Source organism: Lutjanus erythropterus, chromosome 6 (assembly GCF_056507025.1).
Source record: "Lutjanus erythropterus isolate fLutEry1 chromosome 6, fLutEry1.hap2, whole genome shotgun sequence".
Lineage (NCBI taxonomy): Eukaryota > Metazoa > Chordata > Actinopteri > Lutjaniformes > Lutjanidae > Lutjanus > Lutjanus erythropterus.
In genome coordinates this window covers 9,633,906-9,654,341 of record NC_139322.1, presented here as the reverse complement: position 1 = coordinate 9,654,341, position 20,436 = coordinate 9,633,906, and the positions used below count along the sequence as shown (strand labels likewise).

The 20,436-nt window shown below is 40.2% G+C and overlaps 1 protein-coding gene across 1 annotated transcript in view; it reads left to right on the top strand.

Moving 5' to 3' along the window:
* Positions 1-20,436, top strand: part of nol4la (nucleolar protein 4-like a) — a 37,561-nt gene that overhangs the window by 6,970 nt on the left and 10,155 nt on the right. The window contains exons 2-4 of the mRNA XM_084720474.1: positions 10,049-10,204; positions 14,782-14,893; positions 18,207-18,316. Coding sequence (XP_084576600.1) covers positions 10,049-10,204; positions 14,782-14,893; positions 18,207-18,316 — 378 coding nt within the window. The remainder of the gene's footprint in view (positions 1-10,048; positions 10,205-14,781; positions 14,894-18,206; positions 18,317-20,436) is intronic.

The window sequence follows — 20,436 nt, the reverse complement described above, 5'->3', positions numbered from 1 at the left end:
ACTCAGTTTTCTGGTTAGTTTTGACACTTTAAATGTGACGCATCAGAAAAAAGGAGCCAGTCACCTAATTTTAGCTAATTTACCTGCTTTCTTTTGCTAATTTTGCTGTGAAAGCGGTATAGTCGATTTGACTAATCACTGCAGCTGTATTAGAAACTATTTTGATAATCAAATAACCGTTCCAGCCATTTTTTCAAGCAAAACTCCAAGTATTTTCTTGTTCCAGCTTCTCAAACATGAAAAATTGCTGCATTTCTTTGTCTTATATGATAGTAAAGTGAATATCTTGGGGTTTTGGTCAAATAAAACAAGAAATTTAAAGACGTCATCTTGGACTCTTGGAAGTAACAGTTATGTTCTGAGATTTTATCAGTGAAGATTCATTAGTTATTTAAAGGCAAACTATTTAAAGGCAAGACCCCCCCCCCCCCCAAAAAAAAAAAAAAAAACAATGCATAGACCTCTCAAACACTGCCTGTTAGAGGTGTGCAGTGGTTTTTCTCATTATTTCGCTGTGCTCGGGACGCTTTACCAACCCAAAATGTCGGACTCAACAATCAACCATCTTTCTGGTGCGTTTATAAACATCAACTGACAAAGTCTACTTATTGGACCTTTAATTTAATCTGCAGATGAACAGATATGAACATAATTTTTAGTCGCAGCCTTAAAGTGACAGGACAGGATCAAATGAAACAGTAAGAGGTCTTCAGCATAGAGGATTTAATCTTAATATCAAATTACAAAATAAGGGTTTGTTCAGTCGGGACGTTCTCTGTCTGTCCTCGCGTAGAAAACCAGAAACCACCTCTGTTTATAATCTGTGTCTTGGAAAATGGAATAAATGTTTGTGCCTCACCGTCAGCAGGGAAGGGGAACATCATCATTATTATCTGATTAATTAGTCCACATTTCCCCTGAGAGCTCCTCTTTTGTGGAAGGGCCACAGAGTCAAAAGAATACTGGCCCTATTATTCAACAGCATTTGCATTAATGTTAGTTTAGCATAGAGGATCTCCAGTGCTTTTGTCCACTGAGGTTTTTTTTTTTTTTTTTTTTGCTTTTTGTGTTTCAACCCTCTCTGGCAGCGCTTATTAGGGGGCAACACATGGGCTCACACTCACGGGTTCAAACACTCAGCACCCCACACAAGAATCACCTCATCTCATTCGTCGTCAGCCACAGATGGACTGAAGCAGGATTTAAGTGTGTGTGTGTGATGGTGATTGACTTCTTCATCAAGTGCGTAAAGGTGGAGACGTGTCTGTTTCTTTGTTAAACCGGAGTCAAACTGGGATTTTATGGAGGAAAAATGGATTTACGTCAGTTTCAGACGTTACCGACTTACTATAAATGGGTGATGAAATCCATACTACACGTATGTGGTAGTTTTGTGTGTGTGTGTGTGTGTGTGTGTGTGCTCGTACAAAGAGGGGGTCGCTGATCGCATGCTCTGTGTTTCCTCCCTTCAGCACCCTCTCTGTTGCCATGGAGAGACCGTTCTTTGCTTTCCCATAGGAGGAGAAATTAACACCATTTTTAACTGGCCCGGGGGCCTCCCCCCTGTGTGGGAGATAGTCTGAGTTCTGCTACACACACACACACGCACACACACACACACACACATGCTCTCACACACTCACACAGTCTCTTTAAGACGGCAATAATCTTCCTACCACACCGCTACTGTCATTTTTAATACCTTTGCAAGGCCAACATTTAACGAACTGGGACAGTATGATAATAGCCTGAAAACGGTGAAATGGACTCTGGGATGTGATGATGTATGTGCGAGTCATTTACATACCATTCTGAGGCAGTGACTGGAACGTCAACAGTGCCAGTCTGCGGGGCCGGTGGGACCGTCTGTGTCTCCGGCTCGCTGGGATATTGGGGATGTCACACACTCTATCAAATAATGTTCATCATGGGAGCAGGCCGAGACACACACACACACACACACACACACACAGATGGACGTCGGACAGAGGGGTAGAGCTCAGTGCACCTAATGTGGATTTAATGACAAGGGCTTTATAATTGAGGTAGAGAGGAGAAGGGAGGGTGACGGTGAGAAGAAAAAGAAGGGGACAAGATTTATCTATATTAAAAAAAATTTAATAGAGTGCTGCAGGGTGACGTATTTTTGTAGGCCAACCCGGAAGTCGGCATCGCTCTGGTTCCCTCTACAAAAAGCCAATGGGATTTTGGATTAGTGCAGAAAATAAGCTGTGAAAAGTTTAGGATGCTGACACATTTTGCTCAGCAAGATAATCTTCACAAATGAAAACCACTTTTATGATTTTGGAGTAAAAAGCTATCGTAAATTGCACAACTTCAACATTGAGTGACCAGTATTGACGTGATGATGTTTAAAAGTATAGTTCAGATTTTTTGAAGTGAGGTTGTACTTATTCACAGTCAGTGTATTACCTACAGTAGATGGCAGTTACGAGAAGCAGAGAGAAGTACTAGCACAGAAGCTAATCTATGTACTGCTGTGGACAGCAAAAAATATTTTGGCTACACCAAAAGGTCCAACTATAACATTCAATATCAGTTTAACGCTATATTTAGAATTTTTTCACCGCTTTACTTTGTCATCAGACAGCCTTTTCTAACGGGAAACCGCCGTTATACAAGCCAGATATCACGCTCATCAAACCAACCAAACTCCACAGACTAAATCACTACTTGCACTTCACTACTTACTTGCAGGAAACAGGTGTTGTTGGTCTACTGCTGCCTTGATTGGTTTATATGTTTACGGATTTGTGTGACTTTCATGAATCTGAACTATCCTTTTCTAACACAGAAGTCACATGATAACACTAACTTACCAGTTGAGGAACCAGCTCCTGTGTTCTGGGATATAAAATTGCTGATTTTGCGTATGGACTTTGGTTGGTTCAGAAAGAGTGATATTTGGCTCATATAACAGTGATTTCCTGTCAGAAAAGGCTGTCTGGCCGCAAAGTGAAGCGATGAAAGTATTGTAAATACAGCGTGCACTTGAACTGATGTTGATTCTTTTACGTGGGCCTCTTTTAAAGTGGCTAAAACACCTTTTGTTGCTGACCCTGTTCACAGAAGTACACTGCTTACCTTAGCCACTTGTTAGCGAGGGCTTTTGTAAGAACATAAAAGCTTTAAAATGCACGATTTTGTCTCGATAATCTCTTAAACTTGTGTTAACCCAAGAGCTTATTTCAGGCATCTAACCAACGATCCATTGAAAAACCCATTGACTTTTAGTCGAGGGAACCAGAAGTGCTAACATGCTAACTCATTCCCAGGTTTTAGGACTCTTTCCTGCAGCACTCTACAGTCTGTTTTATCCCAGTTTTTCTGCCATATAAACCTTTACCTTGCACACACACACACACACACACACACACACACACACACACACACACACAAGAAACAGGGATTGTTCCATTTACGTGTCCATTAGCCAGTTGATAGATTTACAGAGGGGAGATGGGGCTTTAAAAGATGACCTGTTGTCACATCTGCAGTGAGATAATCTGAGTCATGAGGACTGTTGACACAGCCATCTTTACTCCCTACTTGCTGGGCGCGCACACACACACACACACACACACACACACACACACACACACACACACACACACACACAGACAGTACCTGAGCACACATCACTGCTGCCCCAACTTAAGCTACTTATTGTGCAGCGACCTTTCAAAATAAAACACCGTCTTCATTTTTAAAGTCAAGTGCGAGGCTAAATTGAGATTTTTACATGTGACACGAGTGTTTATCCGTTCACCCGTGGAGCTAATTTTTTCTTCTCTTTCTCTCTTTTCTTTTCTTCTCTTTCTCCTCTATCTTTGCCGGCCTGTCTTTGTGACCCAGCTGCTTCCCGTGAACTCCCCCCCATCACCACCACCACCACCACCACCACCACCCCTCCTCCATCCATCCCCTCCCTCCCTCCATCACCTCCTCCTCCTCCTGACCTGCCTGTGTGCAGGACTGCTCCTCTCTCCCCTCAGCGACCGACTCTCTGCTACAGTGTGTGTGTGTGTGTGTGTGTGTGTGTGTGTGTGACTGCCAGCGGGGGTGGGGGCAGCCGACTCAACCCCTCCAGTCTCCTAGCAACAGAGCGGTTTGGTGCGGGACAGGGAGAGCTCTGCGCAGGGGATGGGGGCTGGTTGTACAGTGGCTGAGGGGAGAGCAAAGTCCTACAGGATTAGAAAGATGGAGAGAAGGAGGAAAGGAGGAGAAGGAGAGTTTTGCCGTGTTGTTGGCGATTAGGGATGCTGACATGGCTCCTTTTGCTCTTTAAAACGGTGTGCTGCTGATGAGACCAAATATCTACAGCACTGTTCAACAGCTGTTCTCCTCTGAGATGCTCCAGCTACAACAAGCGCTGCCCGGTAGACATGTACTGCACTTAAACACACACGGCACGCACTAATACACACACTCAAAGCATGTCATGTGCAGAGGTGAATGTTTAACTCCCTGTTGACTTGTGTTTGGAAACTAAAGAGCTTATCGGTGTGGAGGAGCCCGAGAAGGCCTTCAGGTCGTAGGATGGATGGTGGTTAGAAATGCAGTCAAAGGATTAGTAAAATAATAATGATTATTTTCAGTATTGATTCATTTGCAGATTATTTTCTCCATTTTCTGCAGCCTTATTTTGTTTTGTTAGGGTTTTGGTGAGTTCATGGTCAGTGGGAAAACCCTGATCCACCAGCCCTTTGTGGGCTGATCAGAGGTGACGTCCCTTCTTTTGCTCATTTTTGCCGGCCCGTCAGTTTGTTATTTTGTAGTTTGGGTTTATTTTGTTAAATTTCTGGTTTAGTAGATTGTTTTGTGGTCGCTTTTGTGTTCCAATAAATGTTCCAATAATGTCCCAACTCCTTATGTTTGACCTCTTTCATAACATAGCTGATCAATTGTTTGGTCGATGAAATGAAAGAGAATTGTGAAAATGTCCGTTGCAGCTTCTCAGAGTCCAAGGTGATGTCTTTAAATGTCTTGCTTTGTCTGTCCGAAACCCAAAGATATTCAGTTTTATAACAAAGAAAAGTAGAGCATCTCTCTTTTTGAGAGGCTGGAAACAGAATTTTAAAAATTACTTTAAGAGGGCTTAAAACATCTTTCCAATAAAGTAGATACATGACGTCTAGTTAGTCCTTCATGTCTTATTTTTAATTTATTTCTATGCTCCTGCAAATCACTTTTTAATTGCCTTGTGTCTGAATGGTGCTGCATAAATAAACTTGCTTGCCTTGTCTTTAATGATTAACCGCTTAAATAGTTGATGATTGTTCAACTAATCATTGCAGCTTCATTCAGCAGATATTTTTTATAACTTATTGATTGCTGTCATTTTTCAAGCGAAAACACAAAACATTCTTTGGTTCCAGCTTGTCCACTGTGAAGCTAAGCTGTTTTTTTTTGTGTGTCATTGTAATCTGAATATTTTTGGGTTTTGGACTGCTGATCAGTCAACAAAAGACATTTCAAGAGGTCGCTTTGGGCTTCAGGAAATTGTGATGGGCATTTTTTTAAAATATTTAAGGTGCTGTAACTGAATCTGGAGAAAGATAGTTGATTGTTGAGTCTTATTCCCAGGAGGCGTTAACATTTAGGGAATGATGCTGCACAATCAACTATTTTACCGACCTGTGATTGGCCAAAGTCTCATGACACAGGCTAGATTTTCTAAAGCCTGAAAACAGCCAAAAGGAAAGTCCAATTGTCTCTCAGACCACTTGAATTATACTTAATAAAAAAAATGCAGCACTTTTGTGTTAAGGAAAAGATGCCAGACTTCTTCTTTTGTTCACCAGACTTCTTCTTTCGTAAACCATCCACCTGACAGATGTGGCGACTGATTATACTGCAGGATTAATGACAATGAAAGGACACAAAATGTGCAGTTTTATCTTGAAAACAACAAACAAACAAGGCACTGAATTACAGATATTTTGCACAAGATACCATTTTTTTTTCCCAGGAGGAAAAAGTCATGACCTGCCGTACTCTGCCTCTGATTGGCTGGTATTCATTGCATCCACTAGTTGGGTTTGTTTGATTTAGGCGTGAGGAGCGATTGGCTGGAGTTTAGAATATCAGGGTAAGCCAATCAGGGGCACAGAAGGGTGGGTCAAGACTTTAGCCTCCTGTAAAAGAAAATTAATAATAATTCTCTGCAGCTCTCCAAGACACACCTGTGCAATAATCCTGCTGTATAATCAGCATCTCAATGTGCCACACCTGCCAGGTGGGTGGATTATCTTGGCAAAGGATAAGTGCTCACTAACACAGATTTTAATGAATTTGTGGAACAAAATTTGAGAGAAAGAAACCTTTTGTGTGCACAGAAGAAGTCTGAGATTTTGTACTTCAACTCATGAAAAATAGGAGCAAAAGCGAAAGTGTTGCATTTACATTTACGCTCAAAGGTGATTCTGGAAGTTTTGCACAGCGATGCCAAAATATCATAGCTTTAATTGAGAAAATAATTAATCATATGAAAGTGAAAATAATATGTGAAAAAGATAGTTGCTGTTACCACCAGGTGTAACACTGGTGTGCTGCCATATTCTGTACATGGTGTGTGTTTCGGGTGGATTTCAGGTCGGAGAATACACTCCCAGCAGAATATGTGGTGTGTATGTTGGATATTTTGTTGGGGTATAATTCACTGGAGGATGCAGCCGCGGTGTGGGTGCACTGCACACCCCACAGTTGTATGAGATTATCTAAATCCAGCGTGAATGGACCTGACACCATTGTCCCAAGCAGCAGCAGCAGCAGCAGCAGCAGCAGCAGCAGCAACAGCAGCAGCAGTGGCGGCAGCGGCAGTAGTGGCGGTGGTGGAGGTGGTGATGTCACCGGGGGAATGATGATGATACCTCCAAGTGCGATAGATTACAGCTGTGATGATGAGGTGGAGGATCGCTATTATTTCATTTATTATCATTACATTTAGCCCATGCTGACAGGGGAGAGTGGCTGGAACGAGAGAGAGAGAGCAGGAGAGAGGAAGAGAGGGAGGAGAGGGCCGGATTAAAACAAACCCGCTCTGTGAGCTGGTTTTAGTTGCCATGGCAACGATCATTACCTCGCACTTGGGAGAGCAGGAGCAAGGAGAGAGAAGAGGAGGAGGAGGAGGAGGGGGGGGGGGGGGGGGGGGAACGAAAGAAAAGAAAGAAAGGAAGACGGGACAGAGGTAGGGGATGAAGACATGGAGGCAGGAGAGAGGACGGAGAAAATGAAATGTCAGATCCCAGGAAGTGTGCAGAAATGTCAAGGAGAGGAGGGAGAGAGGAAGAAGTGTGATTCCTCAATGCCAGGGGGACAACTTTTTGAACTCGGGACCCTCCTCTCACTCAAACAAGAAAAGATCACTCCCCACCTAGAACCCAATCTCCACAAAATGTCAAAGCCTGTCTCATATCTGTGTGAAGGGGGTGGACTCATGAAAAAAAAAAAAAAAACTAATTAAACGCCCAAATCCTTTTTCTTTTTCATTTTATGCTCGCTGGGGCACTTTAAAATATTAAAGATAAGATGTGGTGGAATATGAGGTTGTCAGAATAATCGATACTTCAATACTTGTTCAATTTCACATATTTAAAACAATCCAATACTTACATTTGATAATACTGAAAGTACCAAAGCTGAAAAAAAAACAAAAAAAAAACAGAGAATATCTAAGTCAGGGCCCAACACTAAGGATTTCCCACTTGCCCGGGGCCAGTAAAATGCTTTGCTGGGCTAGTAAATCTAACAATTGAAACATATAGTTTTTGTAGAGCTTCCAACTTGACAGACACAGTTAATGAGGGGGATTAAGGGGGATTGTCAGGAACGCAAGAATGTTTGTTGCTTTGCATCTATGACACACTTTGTCCTTGTTCTGATTCAGCTGCTTAAATAAATCTTAAACTAGAGCTGCAAGAGTTAATTCAACAGAAAATAATCACAGATGATTTGATACTGATTCATAATTAAACTAATTTTACATGCACGATTGGCAGAAAATGCTGTTTTCAGTCTGTCAAATATGGAGATTTGCTATTTTGTCTGTTTTTTATCATATTAAACTGAATATTAAGGCTGCAACTAACAATTATTTTCATTATTGATTAATCTGTTGATTATTTTCTTGATTAATTGATTATTAGTTGCTCTCTAAAATGCTAGACAATGGTAAAAATGGCTATCAGTGTTTTCAAAAACCCAAGATGACGTCCTCAAATGTCATGTTTCTCCTACAACACAAAGAATTTCAGTTTACTGTCACAGAGGAGTAAAGAAACCAGAAAATATTCACACTTAATCAGCTGGAATTGCACTCAAACCAATTAATAAATTATCAAAATAATTTCTGATTAATTTCATAATCAATTAATAATCGATTATATGGTTAATCATTGCAGCTCTACTGAATATCATTGGGTTTTGAACTGACAAAGACATGTAAGGGAAACTGTGATGGGCATGTTTCACTTTTTTGTGTCATTTTATAGACCAAATAATAAATCAATTAATCTAGAAAATGATTGGCAGATTAATAAACAATGAACATAATCATTAGTTTTATCCCTGGATTAAACAACGAACAATTAACAGCGAAGTTTGGAACTTCAGAAAGTGTAGGGACAAGTAAAAACTGACTTTTGATTTTTTTTTTTTTTTTACCCACTTGCCTAGCTGACAAAAAAACAAACAAACAAACAAAAACACATTAAAGTAAAACCTTTTAAGTGTCTCATTTTAGTCTTCATTGTCCTGTCTGAAATTTCGCTTGCAGCACAGTGACAGTGTTCACTGACTTTTTCCGTACAAGCTTTGTGTGCAGGTTGTTAAAGGTATAATATGCAACACTTTTTATGTATAAACTCATATGAACATAGTCCATTTCAAGTGTGTGGTGATATCTGCAGAGAACCTGCCCTCTGCCTGTAGTTTTCTTATTTTCTCATTATTTTTCTGCACTTGACATCCTGGAAATTAGTGCTTAACAATCAAATATCTATATAGGCCTGTTTGTGGACAAATCCTAACAGTTCAAACTTTAATTTTTAAATGAGAAAAACACATATATCATATTTTGTTTGTCAAGATTTTTTTCTTTTTTTTCATAGTATCAAAAGAAAGTAGCTCTGGTAGATTAGCTCCATTATATTCTACTGCAGAAAGAAAATAGTTCCTGCTTTGAGCACCACAATCTGAGCGCCATTTCGTCCCATTACATTGGAGAGAAGGCTGACATCTCTTGGGCCGATATTTCCCAAACTGTGCAACTCACACCAAAAAAAATCTAGATGGAGAAACAGCACAACAGACCAGGGGAAAAAATATGTATTTTTGATTTTGGGGTGAACTGTCCCTTTAAATTTCTGGTATCGTGAGGAACCTTAGTAAAGCAAAGTGCTGACTGTATGGTGAGGAGGGCATTTAATGATGGGATGAGAGAATTACTTGGAGGTAAAAGATGAAGGCAGAAAGGAGAGGAAAGCCCCATGTGGTGCTGCGGATAGAAGCCGTTGTCCTGGCGATCCCACTTGTATGGCGTGTCATGTGACCCTTTGCCCGGCACACCTGCCCGGGAGAAATCAGTGGCAGTTTCTATGGCGACAGGGTCAGCAGCACGGGCGCCAGAGGTGGTGGTAGGAGGGACTGTGGGTCCTGTACAGGGTCTGTGGTGTTATTTTTAAACATTGCAGAGAGATGAGGTGGTGGCCGGGACCACACTTCTCCACCTGAAAGAGAAACGTAGAGACAGACTGATTGAGGAGGACGGCTGGACACAACAAGAGAGTTTTATTTTCAGCGCTGGTGAGGACACCTTGTGCATGACTGTCTGCAACCACATGACCCATGACTCATGTGCCTTAAAGACCCCTCTCACCTCACACGGGTGCAGGACTCTCTCCATTTGCAGCCATAATATCAGAGATCCTCTGCTGCAGATGACACACACACACACACACACACACGTCCTCTCCGTCAGCCCGAGGTGGGACATGCAACTAAACTCCAGTCTCTCTCTGTGTTTCAGTGTTCAGATGGGAATTCAGCCCAAGACAACTCCTCCCTGAAGCGTGTAGCCGTGGTCGAAGACTTCTTTGACATCATCTATGCCATGCATGTGGAGATGGGCGCCGACCCCGGCAGAGCGCCCAAACATGCAGGCCAGAAGAAGACCTACAAAGCGGTGGGTACTTCAAAGCAAGTGGCAGCTAACCCTGCAAACTCTCCTCTCAGTATCTCTTTATACCCTTGGATATTGAGTATTTTTACAGTTAAGACATCATTACCCTCTTGTCTCTGCCCTTTCGGCTGTTGCTCGTGGTGATGAATGACAAAAAAAGGGAAACAAATGAAAAGGAATGGTTGTCTGCACACGGTGAAACTTTTAAGTTCCCCAAAACATTTTTTTGTCTGGCTTATGAGACCTTGGTACGAAAATCATTCATGTGAACAATAAACTGTATAAAAGAGTCTACCGTCGTGCCAACAGCTCTGTGAAGCTGTGCAGTGGTGCTCTGAGCTAAATGCTAATGTCAGTGGTTCCCAAACCGGGAGGCAGCCATAAACCAGGGGAGAAATGTAGAGTACAACAAAGTTGAATGAATGAGCTTTATGTTGAGAAAGAAACAATGCCAGCCTTTACTTCACTAAAATTCCACTTGAATGCTTTTTTAACAGTTTCTTCCCAAGTTATTATTATTTTGAAGGGGAGGGCATGACAGAAAAAGTTTGGCAACCATTGATTTATCATGTTAGCATTCTAAAGCACCACTGTGGCCGCTACTTTCTATAACTCCCGTGAAAACACAGGACACGTTAAATACATCAGAGCAGGGAACAAAGTCGGCAAATGTGACTTAATGCAACATGATTTCTGCCCGCATCGTCTCAGATTTTCATTTGCAATGGTGGTTGTTTAACAATGAATAAAAGCAACTCCCATTATCCCACGCCACTTCAGATTTTACCAAACTACGTCTTTTGTTACTGTTTAAATGTGCATTTAAGTTGCCTAATATTAGCAAAATGTTTGATAACTACCCAGCTAACAACTGATGTAGATTAGCTAGCTTGTTAGCTGGTGTTTTGCTGCAGAACATAATGCTAGCTAAGTGGCTAGCTAAGATTATCTAAGCTTGCCCAGCTCTTACTGGTGCACAGAGCTAAACGAGACAGGACTTGAGAAAAGGTCTGTTAGTTCTGAGGGGAAAATTAAAGTTTTGGCCAAATTTTAGTCATACTAACTGCTAGTGTGGCTAGAAATAGAGCTCCAACTGCAATTAGTAGATCACATGATAATACTCATTATCGCCAAATAATGTATCTTAATCTTTGAGCATAAACAAACATTTTGTCTCACATGAACAGATTTTGAAGCAGCGGTCTGTGATCCAGAAAACTCCCTAACTTTTTGCCATGAAATTTTGTACAGATACTTAGAGAGCATGTCACAGGAGTATATCTTCACTCTTGTCCCATCCCGCTCCCACAAAAATACTCCTTTACCGAGTAAAAAAGAAACGTGTCTCTGTCCCATCGAGTTCCTGTCAATCCATAATAAAGTGCCTGCAAAAAACTGACTTATTGTTACCATGATTTTCACTCCTGTTGACCTTTTTTTTCCTGTCCCACCCCAATAATTAAACTGACTCTCATCCCACAATACTCCTGAAAAAATGTCAACCTCTTTGGTCCCCAGAGGACAAATTCTAATAACTTTGGAGATCCTCTGATTTTTCTTCTAACTCCACCAGCTGGTCAAAGTTTAAAGTCCACTTTTTGTTAAATGAATGTTTGCCTGACAAAGACCTTGAATCAATAAAAGTATTTTTTTGAAATTACAGTGAGCAGACAACCTGTCCTTTTCCTTTGAGTGAAAAGTGAGTTTAAAAAAAAAAATCACAGCAGGATTATTGTATTTGAGAAAAAATAGGCCCAAAGTGAGGTCAGTAATCTTTTCAGAGGACCATAACATCCTCACTAAAGGCATGTTTAACACCCAGAGACCACCAAGATTTTTTTTTATATTCTGTGACAGACAATAGGCTGGATACTTCTTAGTTCTGGCAACGTAATATATCATTTTTAGCATCAGGCGTTACCACGGGAACCACTAACCAGTACTTGTGGATGTCTGGATGTGGAACAAAGACAGAACATGACTTTACGTTACAAACTGAGGTGTGGTCTCAGGTCGGGTGTGGTGTCCTGACAAAAAACGAGGGGCTTTGTATGCAGCTTCAATGTCGTGTTGGTGGGGGGGGGGGTTAGTCGCGGGACTTTGGTACCCCTCCTCTCCTCCCTCCCACCCCCCAGGATTGAAAAAAAAAACAATTCCTCCTGCCCTGTAGAGAGGTCCTGTCACGTCTCATAGAGTGTACCCTTTTGAGGAGGCAGCATCACTGGGGCAGGGCATAATATGGAACTGTCACTGTGGCCTTCTGGGAGGTGCACGCTCCTCTGGGTGGCCTTTCCCTCTCAGCTGCCTCAAGGGGCCAGGAGGGGCAAAGGGGATGGGGGGGGGGGGGCGGGGGGCATGGCAGTCGTGATGGTGATGGCGGTGGTGGGCCGGTGGGGGTGGGCACCCCTGCTGCCTCTCCATGGTCACGTGAAGGTCGCATTTTACAGGGAAACGCCAGAGGGGGCGAGGAGGGGAGGGTGGCATCGCGGCGGAGACAAACAGAGGAGGAAGGCTGAGCACGAGAGAGAGGTGTAGATATGAGTCGACTGCACCTGAGAGAGTGTGCGTTTTGTCATGATGAAGAGGCCCAGGCCAGGATATGTTTGGAGGCTTATGGCTTTGGAGGTTATGTTGCATGAAAACAGAAAACACGTCTGACTGAACTCTCTTAGTCATGAGAACTGGGGCAAACCCAAATTTTGAGTTGGTTTTGATTTTTATTCTTTAATTATGCTGGAAAAAATATATTTTAAAGGATCAAACTCTTGGCTGTTGAACCTTGTAAGGGGCCAGCTTACATTTTTTAATAAACATAGACATCAACTACATGAGATTTGTACAAAAGTTTAGTTTTAATAAGGCATAAAAAGGGTTAGTCATACCCGAAGGACCCATGTCTCACTTCCTGGTTTTGAAAAGGTGTGAATACTGCTAAAACACTAGTAAACTTTCTGCTATGAAGTGTCAGCTTCTAAATCAAAGCGTAATAAGATTTATGGTTAAAATTGTGTATTTTGATAAGCATAAGAGTTTGTCAACTCTACATTTAATAAAAAATTTAAACACTTGGAGGGTAGCCCATTACAGGGTTTAATAGCCAAGAGTTTAAAATATATTTTCTAAGCATAATTGAAGAGTACAACTCAAAATCCCCTCAAATATGGTTTTGTCGCAGTAAGGAAACCCGATTCCTGGACACATGTCGTGAGCAATGTCCAAGAACTTGCCTTTAATTTATGTAGCGTTTTACTCCCAGTTATGCAGAGAGCAGCACGTCCCTTCATTCAGCCACGCCCCGTTTTGACTAAAAACAAGCGCTTTTAAAGCGTCAACGCCAAATAGACCCCACTGTGTCATTTGCATGCATTTTAATGTTTGTGGTGTGATTAGTTTATCATAACGCCACAGTGGTCAGACGACTAAAACAGGAAAGTAGTGTCTTAAAAAGAGACGGATGTCAGAAATATGTGACCTGGAGATTCAGTAAGGTGTTTGTATATGTCACGATACACCACCTCCAGACACTCAGAGGAGTCGCTCTTCAGCTTCAAAGGAGGCAAACACTCACCATCCCCTATTCATTTATTTATGTTCTACGTAATGACACCGATTGCTGATTGGCAAAGACTTAGCATAATTGCTCACCTGACTGGCTCCCAAATGCACAAAAGTGACATGGTTCTCTTATTTTATGTGTTTAATCTGGCAAAAACCTGACTGGTTGTTTTTTACTCAAAAAGGCACAGAAGCATGACGCAGGAGCGAAGTCCCCAGATTCAAATTCAAGCTGATTGTTTGCCATTTCCACAAGAAGGAAATTTTGTTTCACACAGGTCAAGGTGCTACCACAGACATATAAAAATCTAGACCTGTGACAATTTAAGATATAGAAAAGAAAAAATATAAAAAGATAACAGACATTTGGCACACAGGAAAAAGTGATTACAAACAGGTGCAGAACTATAAGATGGGTTGCATGTGAATATGTAAATGTAACACAGAGGTGTTAAGACATGGAAATTTCTACAACCACAATGTTGTGTACCTCTACCATGGAGTACTACAGCAGAAGCAGAGAGGTAAAGGTAGGAAACACCCATTTATGGTGGGAGAACCCCCAGAAACTGAGTCTAAAACGTTCTACATATTGACTATGGAGGCCTAAATGTGTATTTACTCAGATTTTGTGTAATTACGGTACTACATATTGAAAGTGTATAATTGAGTCTGTTATAAGAGCCGGTAGAGGAATGAGAAAGATGACGAACACCACTTGAGTTTTAGGGTATCAAAGCTGAAATATGCAGCTGGAATTAGGCCATCCGAAGGCATGAGAGATCGCCTGGAGGGAGGATTCCTCCTCATGCCACATCGAGATAACACATAATCACTGACCCCAAACTTTCACACATGCACCGTACAAAAAAGGAAAAAAAAAAAAAAAAAACACCACCTGCACACATTTTGTGCTCAGCCACAGCCGGAGCTGAATCTGCAGCCATTTCTTTTTTCTTTTTTTTTTTTTGTCTGTGTGTGCCGTAACCCGGTCTCCTCTGCTCCTGCTCACTCCCCCGGCACAGATAGCAGAGACCTACGCCTTCCTGCCCAGAGAGGCGGTGACTCGGTTCCTAATGAGCTGTGGAGAGTGTCAGAAGAGGATGCACATCAACCCCAGCACCGCAGAGTTCAAAGGTAATGGCACACATCTGACCCGTGGCTGGCTCGCTAATTCTGCAGACATCATTAACTGATATGCTATTTTTGAGATTAACCTTTAAGAGTGGATATTTCAAACATCCTTTGACATGGAAATGGGTTAATTACTATGTAGCAGTGCATGCTGAGATGATACAAACCAATCAATCTGCTGCTACAACAGCCAATCATTAATACTGGAGGACAACTTCATGATAAGATTCAGAGAAAAAGAGATAGAGGTGTTCAGTTTTTGTTTTTGACACGTCAGGTTCTCCATTGTCCTGTCAGACACTAAATATGAGCTGATGTGATGTTTGGTGTTTGTACTTTGAAGAGTTTTTGAATCAAACCTTCATCAATAAAACATATTGTACATATCCATCACCGACATGATGTAACAAAGACTCAAGAGGACCACATCTCTGGGATTGTTACAGTCCCACTGAAATGATCACAGACTCCCTCTAGCGGCCGCTGCGGAGGCTGCGGGCGACTCGCAGCCACATTGTTTCATTGATTTCAGGTGTCACGGTCGAGGATGCTGCCCGGATTTCAGCTTTTGGCAGGATGTTGCAGGAATTCTGTCTCATTCAAAGAATTTCTGCATCACAGTTCTTTACGGAGGGACTCAGTGAGGAGGAAAACACTAAAATTCATTATGTTGGTTTACTGTCCAGTTTGAATTATAATCGTTGCAATTGTAGTTAGGATTTCAAACTGTGAACCTGCTGGTGCTCTGAAAACATCAGGAAGGCAATTAGTGCAGTTTGGCCTTCAGTTTGCATCAAAAACGACACTCCTTACTGATCCTAACTCAGTCAAATCTTTCCACACACACATGATTCACATATTTTCTGATCTCCATCGCAAGGTTATTGTAGTAAACTAAAACTAAAACTAAAAAATGAAGCTCACTGTGACCACACATTTTATTTAAAAACAAAAACTAACTTAAATGATATTGTGTTCTTACAAAGCGAACTAAAATAACATAAAAATACACGTAATTTCTATAGGTTTTAGTCTTCAAATGTGAGACACCTGCCCTCCTCAAACTAATACTGATATTATCAAAAACTAAACTAAAACTAAACATTTCAAGGAATAAAAGCTAAACTGAAACACACAAACCCACTGTGAAAACAATAATAAATAAAAATAAAACTAATAAAAAATACAAAACTATAATAACTTTGGTTCATTGTGAATAAGCATCGATAGATCTACTTAGAAATCACAGAAAAAGACGTTTTTTATAACTCCAGTTTGTCATAACTGCCTGAGAATCATCATGTTTTTAACTTTTCTTCAGCGCAGTGATAGTTGTGTGTAAAATCACGACTACATTTCAAACAGGAACCGATAATTCAGCACATCTTTAATGCTGCCAGTGGCACAGATACTGATATATTGTTTTTTTTTCACCTCACAACTTCACAGATACGAAGGTGTAAAACCAGTAGAGAATCTGATCTGACCCAGTGTAAAACTGGTTGTGTTGTGCAGGACAAACATAAAACAAAGTGTCTGTGCAGTGAGAAACAAACACAACAGATCTTTATCATAAACTAGGTCATTCAAAGAGAAGCACAACATTAATCAAAAATATTTTGCATACTAAGTTTGGTTTATCTGTCCACAATGATAATATAAGTTTAGACATAGAAGGATGTTTTACAAAATATTCTGACCTTTAATTAATATAAATAAAACATTATTTTCATTCTCCAGACATGCACCATTATATAAAATCTAATTTATTTCTTTCGAGGACTTTTGTATCTTCCTGTTATCCTTGGGATTATATATACATATGTATATATTATAGAATTATTGTCATTATATAACAGTGCACTGGGGTTTATATGTCATGTATCATTACACAAATGATCTTAATTTAAGAAAACAAATCTTTGTTTACTAATTAATTTTCCAGATGGGTTTTGGTCAGCTAGTCTGCAGTGGTGAAAGAAGGATTTAAATCATCAAAAGTGACAATAAAACACTATTAAAATACTCAGTGATGAGAGAAAGTCCTGCTCTAATTTTGTTTTTTTACTTAACTATAAGTGTAGAAGTAAGAGCATCAAAAGCTAATGTATTCATTTTGAATTTTGAATGACCCCGTCACTGTTTTAGCCCATAATATTATATATTCAAAGTAAGACTGCAACCAATGATTACTGTCATTATCAATAATCTGTCAATCATTTTCTTGATTAACTGATTAGTTGTTTTTTGTTTGTTGTCGATCAATGTCCAACATGACGTCCTCAAATGTCTTGTTTTGTCCACAATTCGAAGATATTCAGAGACGAGTAAAGAAACCAGGAAAAATACACATTTGAAAATCCCAAATCAGAGAATTTGGAATTACCAAAATACTTAACAATCGATTTTATAGTTGACAACTAATCTATTTATTGTTGCAGCTCTAATAATCAGTTGAATATGATGGAGTCTGAGCTAATTTGAACTATTTCATAGACAGTTTGGTTCTTTTAATCTCTAACAGTGAGCCTCAACACACCAACATTATCTTAAATTTCTGATATATATTGTCCTAATTTTCTGTTAAGACAAAATAAAAGAAATCAACTCCAGATGCACCGAATCTTCTTAACCATCCAAATCTGCTCTCACTCAAGTGTAGGATTTTTTTTTTCTTTGCTGTTATTTCAATGAAATGTCTGCTTTCAAATATTTTATTATACATTTAATTATACATTCAGTATTTTAGATACCATTATACATGATTACATAAACATAATGTAATAAAATAAATAACAAATAATAACAGAAATTTAAATATATTTGAAATATATGTTTCCTTGCGTTGGACAAACAGTTTGTGGACTGTGAGGAGACAAGATGTTTTTTACTTATATCAGTACGAGTGCATTTTACCACTCTGAAAAGTGAAAGTGAAAACATCATCAGGCTCTAACAAAGTAAGAACAAGTCATGGATACAAACAAAAATAAGAGGAAATTTGTTCAGATATCACTTCCTACATGAGGCTCACTGCATCATGTTTTACAAACTGATCATGTTTTCTACTAAAAATCTGAATCTGTCAGATAAACGTAGTAAAAAGTAGAATATTTCTCTCTGAAATGTGGTGGAGTAGAAGTAGAAAGTAGGATAAAATGGAAATACTCAAGAAAAGTGTCACAAAACTGCACAGAACTCAAGTAATTGTACAGTGATGGTTTATTCTAACTTACATCAAATGATGATGATGATTTATAAGTGCTTGTGTTTCAGATGATTTGTTTGTAAGAGTGTGTTTTTCTTTCTTTGCCAGAAAATGACAGACCCACCTCGCTGGTCCCGGACCTCATCGATTACAACATGCCTCTCACTGCCACCTACCTGAAACAGATGAAACTGCAGTGCATGACAGCCACTGAGAGGGTGAGTGGGTCTCTGAGGTCTGGGCCGTGGACGCCTGCGACGCGTGGGCGCAGACAGACGCGAGGTGTCCTGATGGAATAATTAGAAAGTCGGACACCGTTAAGATCTCCTCCTCGCCGTAAATGTGTTTGTATTGACTGCTGCACAGGAATCCTCTGCCCATTTTCTGTTCAGAGAAACACACTGTGCAGACAGACAATGAGACATCCCTCCTCTTAACTTTAAATGCAGTGTTAAAGCATCAGATCTGTTCTCATCCTCCTGCTGCGAGATACAGGAGGAGGAGGAGGAGGAGGGGCTCAGATGAGGATTAGTGACGTCACGCGTGAGACCCCTCCCATGCGTGGCTGTGACAGAAACACTCAGAAAGCACTGTCACTAAAGTGCAGGGAGCGCTACTTGATGATGATAATGTCGACCTCACTCACGCATAATTAGGATTATCCGGAACAATGACCCAGACTGTGATTTGCGGGTGAGTACAAATTAACAAATGCTCAGACTGTTGGTCGCATCTGTGTGCAGACTGAGAATGAGCAGGCCAATAATTTAATAATTAACCATCACACAGGGCTGCTCCACTGATGGAGGAGACTTGTAGTAATTTGTTCCATATCTCTGCAGCGCTGGAATACAGGAGGGTTTAAAAGCAGCAGCAGCAGCAGCAGGTTTGTTCTGTTGACAGAAGAAGAAAAAAATGTGTGAATGTGTATCCAGTCTGGTGCAGCAGTCACTTCTCAGCTGTTTGCATGTTGTTCTGCAGAAGTTTGGTGATTGTTAAAGCAGAAACCTGCCTTTTTCTTTGGCTTGTGGCGAAGAAACAAACCACATATGTTCAGATTTAAAATAAAAAAAAAAAAGGGATGATGAAAAGAAGCCTCAGATCTGTTTTCTATGCAGTCACTGTTATACGTCTCAGTGTGGACGTTCAGATTGGAGGCAGCTTTGAAAACACGGCTAAAACTGGGCTGCAACTAGTGATTTGTATTGTTGGGATTTTGTCGATGCAGAGATGCTCCTGCCTGCAAATTTTGATCTCCAGATGTAATAAAAACACGTTTGTTTGGTAGAGACCCCAACAAATGTCACATCATCGCGATTTTTATAGTTTTTTTCAGTGAATTTGAAAACTGTAATGCAAAACTAATCATGCCCACTAACGGTGAATCATACTGCAAGTGTAATACCTGTCAAAATACTCGCAGTAGGTTTCTTTTTACCATATCACCCTTTGCTTATCTATACCGATACTTATCAGTGCTCTTATAATTTGGTGCAAAAACCAAAAACATGATGTGAAAAGATGTGAAATGTTTCAGCAGTTATTGTATTAACATTTGTTTTTGCAGAAATAACAAGTTAAATTGCTTCCTAAGTTATGAAAACAAACTCAAAACAAGATTGCCTCTTCCCATAAACAAATGATAATCTATATAAAATAGAGTGTTATTTGCAACAGATGCAAAGTATGTTAAGTATTTAGATGAAAAATAAAAGATTTCACAGTGACAGAAACTGAATTGTCCACAGAAATGAGACATTCACATGATCATCTGTTGAATCTCAATCCTTCACATCATAAATGAAGGGCCTCCATATGTTCTCAAATATGTGCTGTTTAACTTTTAATTTGTAAGTTATCATTTCTAATGGGAGGCCTGATAACATCTTCCTTATCCATAGATTCTTTCAGTTTTACCGTAATTATGTTTCTCTGGATAAAAAAACACCACAGGAAAACTTTTTAGTCCAGTAAGATTTGTTCTGAAACAGTCTTCTCGATAATTCCTCCTCCTCCTCTAATGAAATAATGTTCCTCTAGTTTTTAGGTGCATTTTCACCTAATTTTCTAAAATGAACCCACACTTTTGAATGTTTTGTCCTGTAAGTTGTTTATGTAAGGAAACAGCACCGGTTTACTACCAGTTCTCAATACCTCATGCCTTTCTGCAACTGATTGTTGAAAAGTGAAAATTGGCATTTAAAGCTCAAAGTGACATCTCTAGATTGTTTGTTTTGGCCGTACAATAGTCCAAAACCCAAACATATTTAGTTTACTATCACATATAGGGCTGCAACTAATGCTTATTTTCATTGTTGAATAATCTTTCAGTCATTTT